This window comes from Galeopterus variegatus, unplaced genomic scaffold (assembly GCF_000696425.1).
Source record: "Galeopterus variegatus unplaced genomic scaffold, G_variegatus-3.0.2 Scaffold11850, whole genome shotgun sequence".
Taxonomy (NCBI): Eukaryota; Metazoa; Chordata; class Mammalia; order Dermoptera; family Cynocephalidae; genus Galeopterus; species Galeopterus variegatus.
In genome coordinates, this window is record NW_007737961.1 from 12,348 (window position 1) to 19,371 (window position 7,024).

Sequence of the window (7,024 nt, forward strand, 5' to 3'; positions counted from 1 at the left end):
GCCCCCGCGGCCGGCACCCCGGCCTCGCCGTCACCCCTGCACAGGCCCGAGGCCTACCCACCCTCCAGTCACAACGGTGGCCTCGGCGCCAGGACGTTGAACAGATAACACCGGGCTGCTCTTCCCTGTCCTTAGCTCCACGGACGCCAGGGGCAGGTGTGCGTCCGACCTCAGCCTCCTGGGGGACACAAGTTAGGGATCCCTTGACAGTTTTTCTTGCCTAAGTTATTTGAGTCTCAAAGGCCTCTCCCCCAATTCCTGCTTCAGCTGGGTGTTGGGGGTGGGGGTGGTGGCGTGGATTTAGGGGAGGGACTGAAATGTAAAATGTCCCCTACCAAAGGAGGGGCAATCCTGGTGTGTCAATTCCCGTTTATCCCACTTCCTGCCACACCCTGCCCCTCTGTCCGGGGACACGTGCGTGTGTTTGCCAGAGATGGGTGCACCGGCTCGTACCCGGCTGCGGTCTTGTCTGTGGTTCACAGACCGTGCATGGAGGGCTCTCGCAGCTGGGAGCTCCTTCCAGACACGCGCGGCCTCTCTCTAGTGCTCCCACAGGCTGTAAAACCAAACCAGAGAAGGGGTGGGGGGGGCCAGCGCCCAGGGGTGCTGTGCCCGCAGGCGCCGGGTAGGTCCGTGTGTGCATGTCCAGCCCTGTCACAACCTGTGCTCCCTGTGCGTGTGTGTGTGTGTGTGTGTGTGCGCGCGCGCGAGTGAGAGAGAGAGATTCAAACACTTCCATCAGAGCAAAACAAGGAACCGGGGTCTTCCCCACCTAGTCCTCCCTCCCCAGCCAGTCCTCCCTCTGTTCTTCCTGCCTCCAGCCGCTCGCACCAGATTGTGGAATTTTGGAGACAAAACTAGTACTGTAAGATAAATTTTTTTGTACTGTATTTATTGTGTATAACGATTTTTTTAAGGGAGAATTCTGTACATTTAGAACTCTTGTAAATTAAAAACTGAACCTTTTTTTAAAACTGCTCATGCCCCTTCAGTCCCATTGTTTTTGGGTGTTTTGGGTGGGGGTGTTTGGAGTCGGGTTGAGGCTAAGCCTGTGAGGGCTTATTCCACATGTATTTGTTGAGCATCTCCTGAGTGCCAGGTACAGGGGCACAGTATGAACAAAACAGCGAGGCAGACGAGAGTCCCTGCCATGCTGGCAGGCCAGCTTGTCAATGGGGGAGAGGGACAGTAAACAGCCAAACCAAGTACGATCAGCTTTTGTTATTCCCAGTAAGGTTCTGGGGACTTCGCGAACACTTCGTGAGTTAGTGCATACTGAACCATTGCTCCTGGGGGAAATACAGGGTTAGGTTCACAATATTGGCATCAACTGATCAATATATAACCTTGTTTTATGTGTGTTATGGCTTGAAGACACCTTATTTAATATATGTCATCGACCCATCAGCATGGAGCCCAGCCAGCAGCCCTATAACTCCTACCTGAACAAAGCTTATCTCACATACATATTTTATATTTTCTCCATAAGGCACATCGCAGCCTTCATGTGCTTAGGAACACTAGACAGCACTTCACCTCTATGCTCAGGTTTGTTTTAACAGTGAATTGCCAACAAAAAGCACAAAAATGGGAAAAACGTTCAGTTGGTAGAGTGTGGTGTTATGACACCAAGGTCAAGGGTTCGGATCTCATACTGGCCAGCCACCAAAAAAAAAAAAAAAAAAAAAAAAACCCTTGAAAAGCATGGCACTAAATAGACTGAGAAAAGGACACTTGTTTACAATATGAACACTGAAACAAGAAGGCAGAGTGTCACCTTGTTCGACTTCAGCTGGAAATGTGTTGGGTGACTTGTTACTTTGCTGCCCTGTGCATGTGTGCATGTCTTACAAAGGGGTTTTAGTGGAAAGATGAATTCGCAAGTATGCCATCCGCAAGTGACAATTGACTGTGGATGTGTGTACAGTGTCAGAGGGTGCTATGAAGAAAAATCAAGAAGGGTGTATTAGTTTTGTATTAGTTTCCAAGGGCTGCTGTAAAAAAGTACCACAAACTGGGTGGCTTAAAACAACAGACATTCTCTCAGTCCTAGAGGCTTGAAATCTGAAAACAAGATGTAGGCAGGGCCACACTCCCTCCAGAGGCTAGAAGGGAGGATGCTTCCCCTCCCTCTGTCAGTCTCTGGTAGCCCCAGGCACTCCTTGGCTTGTGTCTGCCTCACTGCAATCTCTGGCATTTCTGTTCTCTTATAAGAACCACCAGGCATGTTGGGTTATAGCCTCTTCTACTCCAGTATGACGTGGTCTTAACTTCATTACATCTACAAAGGCTATTTCCAAATAAGAACACATTCACAGGTACTACTAGAAGTCAGGGCATCAGCATATGTTTTGGGAGGACACAACCCAACCCTCAACGCAGGGTAAGGGGTGGACCAGACAGCTGCTAGTCCCTAGGATGCCTTTGTGTGAACTAGAAAATGGCACCCTTTCTCCTGGACCTGGAATTTGGAGAGCAGAGTGTGAGCTGCATGCCTGCCCCCTCTCACCCATTCAGTGAGTGCCTTGTGCAGTGAACAACCTGACCGACTGCACATTAAGACCGTCAGGATCAGGTAAGTCCCTTAAGGAGATGACATTTGAGCAGAGTTATGCATGAAACGAGGGAGGGAGCAACGGGGATCTCTGGGGGGAGAGCATCTGAGGCAGAGGAAAAGCAGCCAGTGCAAAGGCCCCGAGGCAGGAGTTTGCCTGGAGTGTTTTGTCGAGGAACAGTGAGGAGGCCAGTGTGGCTGGAGCCCAGTGAGCAAGGGAGAGGACGGGAGGTGAGGGCAGAAAGGGAACAAACAGAGCCTAATCGCGTAGGACATTGTGCTTCATGGGGGTGACTTTGCTTTCACTCTGAATGAGGTGGGATCTACAGGAAGGTTCTGACGGCCGTGAGCTGACGACGCTTACTGGCGCCCTCTGGCGGCCGTGTGGGAACAGACAAGGGGACTCGGGCGAAACGTGGCTCAGCGAGGAGGCGACTGCGCTAGTGCAGGTGGGTAGTGATGGCAGCTGGACCAGGGTAATGCGCCCTCTTTCTCTGCAGGCCCCTGGGGATGTTCGTGGGTGGGAAGCTGATCTATGGGGGCTCAGGGGATGGACCATCCCTCTTCCTAGCTCCCGACCTACTTACTGCGCGTGCGTGATAAAGCACTGTAGCCGGGCAGTTCCTAACATCCTAGGATCAGAAAACTCCAGGAAGTCTCTGAAAGATCCCTGTGGCCACGCTCAAAGGTGTGCCCATGATTTCCACAGGTTCTGGCCCTCAGTTCTGGAAGGTTGACCGCGTGCAGCCCGAGCAGAGGAACAGCCACAACTAACGTTTATTGAACGCGACCACGTGGGTTATCTTATTTGGTCCTCACAGCAGCCCCTGTGGGGATTGATAGCCTCATCTTGCAGGTGAGGACACTGAGGCTGGAAAGATGCAGTAAGTGGCAGGCTGGGGTCTGGCCTCTGTATCTCCTGCTTCCTGGTGGCTGGGCACCAAGAGCGAGGCCTTTCTAAGAGGACCACGGAGGAGCCAGAGACGGCCTCTCCTTTCCCAGCCCCTGAGAAAGGGACCGAAACTGAGCTCAGCTCCTCCAGAGCTGGCCCTCAAGACCAAGCTGCCGTACGCCTGCTCCCAGATCTTAGCGGCAGCTCAGTGTGGGTGGGGGCGGGGGTGGGGTGGGGTGAGTGCGCCCCTGAGCAATCTGGAAACGCGGAAGACCCCAAATAGTAACCTCTTGACTCAAATCATCTGGGCACAGAGCAGAATTCAAACCCAGGACTGACAGATCCAAACTTCATCTATCAGACACACTGACACTGGCTGCCTTCTCATCTGGTTTTAAAAATTTATCTTTTAAAAATTGTAATAAAATATACATAGTGTAAAAGTTATCATTTTAACTATTTTTAAGTGTACAGTTCAGTGGTATTGAGTACCTTGACACTGTTGTGCAATCACCACCATCATCCTTATCCAGAACTTTCTCAGTATTCCAAACTGAATCTGTACTCATTAAACACTAACTCCTCAGCCCCTGAGAACAACCGTTCTACTTCCTTTTTTTCCAGGGAGAGGAGGTGCTGGCCAGTACAACACCGTTCTACTTTCTGTCTCTGTGAATTTGACTACTCTAGGTACCACCATATGAGTGGCATTGTACAGTATTTGTCCTTTTGTGAAGGGCTTATTTCACTTGGTATAATGTCTTCAAGGTCCATACACATTGCAGCATGTGTCAGATTTTTTCCGTTCAGTTTTGACAGATGGGGAAGGAGGGAGCTAGAAAAAAAATTAGATTGTGTCTTGGGGAGGGGACCCTAGAGACTGCAAGGGCATCAGGGGAGTTGGACAACAACCTGGGACAGATATGAGACTCCCTGATCAGCCACGTTGCAGCATGTGTCAGATTTTTTCCGTTCAGTTTTGACAGATGGGGAAGGAGGGAGCTAGAAAAAAAAATTAGATTGTGTCTTGGGGAGGGGACCCTAGACACTGCAAGGGCATCAGGGGAGTTGGACAACAACCTGGGACAGATATGAGACTCCCTGATCAGTGAGCAGAGAGACTGGGAGATGAAGCAGAAACCCCAGTGATGCGGGGCTCAAACTGTATTGAACGAGGCAGGGTAGTGTTGACAAGGGCTTTTTTACATGGGTTTTTGACTGCGTGGAAGGTCGGTGTCCCTGGCCCCCTGAGTTGTTCAAGGGTCAGCTGTATATATCAGCCTTATTGAGATGTAATTTACAAGCCACACAATTCACCCATTTAAAATGGCTTTTAGTGAAATCACAGAGATGTGCAACCATCACGACAATCAATTTTAGAACATTTTCATCACCCCAATTATGTACATTATTGCATTCAACCAATTAAATACTATTAAAATATTAAATTTAATATTGAATATTTTATTTATAAATTTAAATATTTTTATTAAAAATATTTATTTGTGGGCCGGCCAGGTGGCACACTGGAGAGTGCGCCGCTTGGGTGCACGGCGGCGCTCCCGCCGAGGGTTTGGATCCCATGTGGGCACTGGAGAGTGCGCTGCTTGGGTGTGTGGCGGCGCTCCCGCCGAGGGTTCGGATCCCATGTGGAGACCGGTTCCTGCTCACTGGCTGAGCGCGGTGCGGGCGCATCACCGAGGGTTGCGATCGCGTTGCTGGTCCCCGGTACGGGCGTGACACCGAGGGTTGCGATCCCGTTACAGGTCAGTAAAAAAGACAAAAAGGAAAAAAAAATATTTATTTGATGTGTGGCAGGCACTGTTCTAGGCAGTGGGGTGACAACAGTAAACAAATCAGACAAAATACCTGTCCTTGGGAGCTGACATTCTAGCGGGGGGAGATTAAAAATAGGTAACTTATATAGACAGTCAATGGTGACAAGTGCTAAAATGGAAAATAAAGTGGGGACAGGAGTGTCAAGGGGTTGGATGGGGGTGTCAAGGTAGGCCTCACCGAGGAGGTACCACTCAAGCAAAGGTCTTGTGAAAAACAGTAACGGCCCATTTTACAGATGGGGAAACATAGGCACAGAGAGGCAAAGTCACTTCCCTGGGGTTCTCTAGCAAGCAAGTAGCAAGGCCAGGATTTGACCTGAGGCCTTGTGTGCTCTGAGTCCTGGAGGCACAGGGACCTGAAGAAAAACCCAGCAGCTCTGGATCTGGATAATAAGCACCTACTATGGGGCCAGGTGCTAAGCCCTGAACATCTCTCTGGGTTTTCTTTTCTTTTTGGGGGGAGTATCAAACTTGATCATCTGAAGAACTTTAACTCTGTTTTAAATCCAGCCTCTGCTCAAAGGGCTGTTTTGCTAGTTTTCTGCATGTTAACATTCCAAAGGGATTTACATCTTCAAGGGATTACTTACTGGTTCCCTGGCTGGCAATGGAACCCAGGCTAGGAACAGAACCCCAAGTGGCCTGAATGGAAGTGTGGTCTCTGGGTTTTCTGAATTCCTTTCTCTGGGTTCCGTTGTCTCTTCTGGGACATTATGAGGATTCAATGAGGAAATACACGTAAAGAGCTTACAGCTGAGGCCGGCGAGTCAGCTCGGGTGTTTAGAGCACAGCCTTGCAATCCCAGGGTCCAGGGTTGGGGTCCCCACAGCGGTGCAGCGGGGTTGGCCGGGGTTGGGGTGGGGAAGCGAGTTAAAGCGGCGTCTGCACATGTGAAGTGCACGGTCAACGACAGGGGTGCGTTCAACAAATATTTACTGAGCCCCTGTGGTCAGTCAGGCGCGGGCTCGGTGCTGAGGGCACAGCAGGGGACCCCTTCCCCACGGGGCTCGCGTTCCCCCGGCGGAGACAGTCACTTCAGCAGAGAAATGTGGAACGTGCAGAGTGGCTGTGAGGGCTGCAGAGGAAAACAGCTGCAGCGAGAGGCAGACGGGGAGGTCGGGGCGGGCCTCTCTGAGGAGGTGACACTGGAGCAGAGACCCGAGAGCCATGCGAGGGGGTGGGAGAGCGCCTCCGGCAGAGGGCGCAGCGGGGCCCGGGCCGCGTGGCTGGGACCGAGTCAGGGAGGGAGAGGCGGGGCCCTGGGCACACCGTGCTGGGCCTTGCGGGCCGTGCGGGGGTTTTCTGGCTTTTACTCTGGGCGAGAGGGGAGCCAGGGAGGGTCGCGAGCAGAGGATTTTCATAAACTCACTTAAGCTTTAAAATTATTATTATTCTCTCCCTCCCTCTCTTGTTTTTAATTTGGCGATTGGCGGGTCCGGGCATCCGAGCCCTGACCGTGGCGTTACAAACCCGCTCTTAGCCAACTGTGCCAGCCGCCAGCCTTTCAAAACTATGATTATGGCTGCGGCGGCTGCGGCTACGGCTGCTGCTATTATTACTCCCGTGTTAAGAAGGGAGACAGGGACCGGGGAGCGGCTCCAGCCCGAGGTGGAGGCGGGACTCGATCCGCAGACTCGAAGCCCGCGCGCTGCCCCCGCCCCGCCGAGGCGCCCCCCGCTCCTGCCACGAGGGGGCGCCAGAGGCCGGGCGCGAGTTTGGGGAGGGGGTGGCGCCTCGCCC

General features: G+C 52.0%; 1 protein-coding gene across 1 annotated transcript in view; it reads left to right on the forward strand.

The window, feature by feature from the left end:
• Positions 1 to 3,328, forward strand: part of LOC103610825 (glioma tumor suppressor candidate region gene 1 protein-like) — a 9,749-nt gene extending 6,421 nt beyond the window's left edge. The window contains exons 9-12 of the mRNA XM_008594912.1: positions 619 to 625; positions 2,518 to 2,575; positions 3,055 to 3,146; positions 3,264 to 3,328. Of these exons, the coding sequence (XP_008593134.1) occupies positions 619 to 625; positions 2,518 to 2,575; positions 3,055 to 3,146; positions 3,264 to 3,328 (222 nt within the window). The remainder of the gene's footprint in view (positions 1 to 618; positions 626 to 2,517; positions 2,576 to 3,054; positions 3,147 to 3,263) is intronic.
• The last annotated feature ends 3,696 nt before the right edge of the window (positions 3,329 to 7,024 follow it).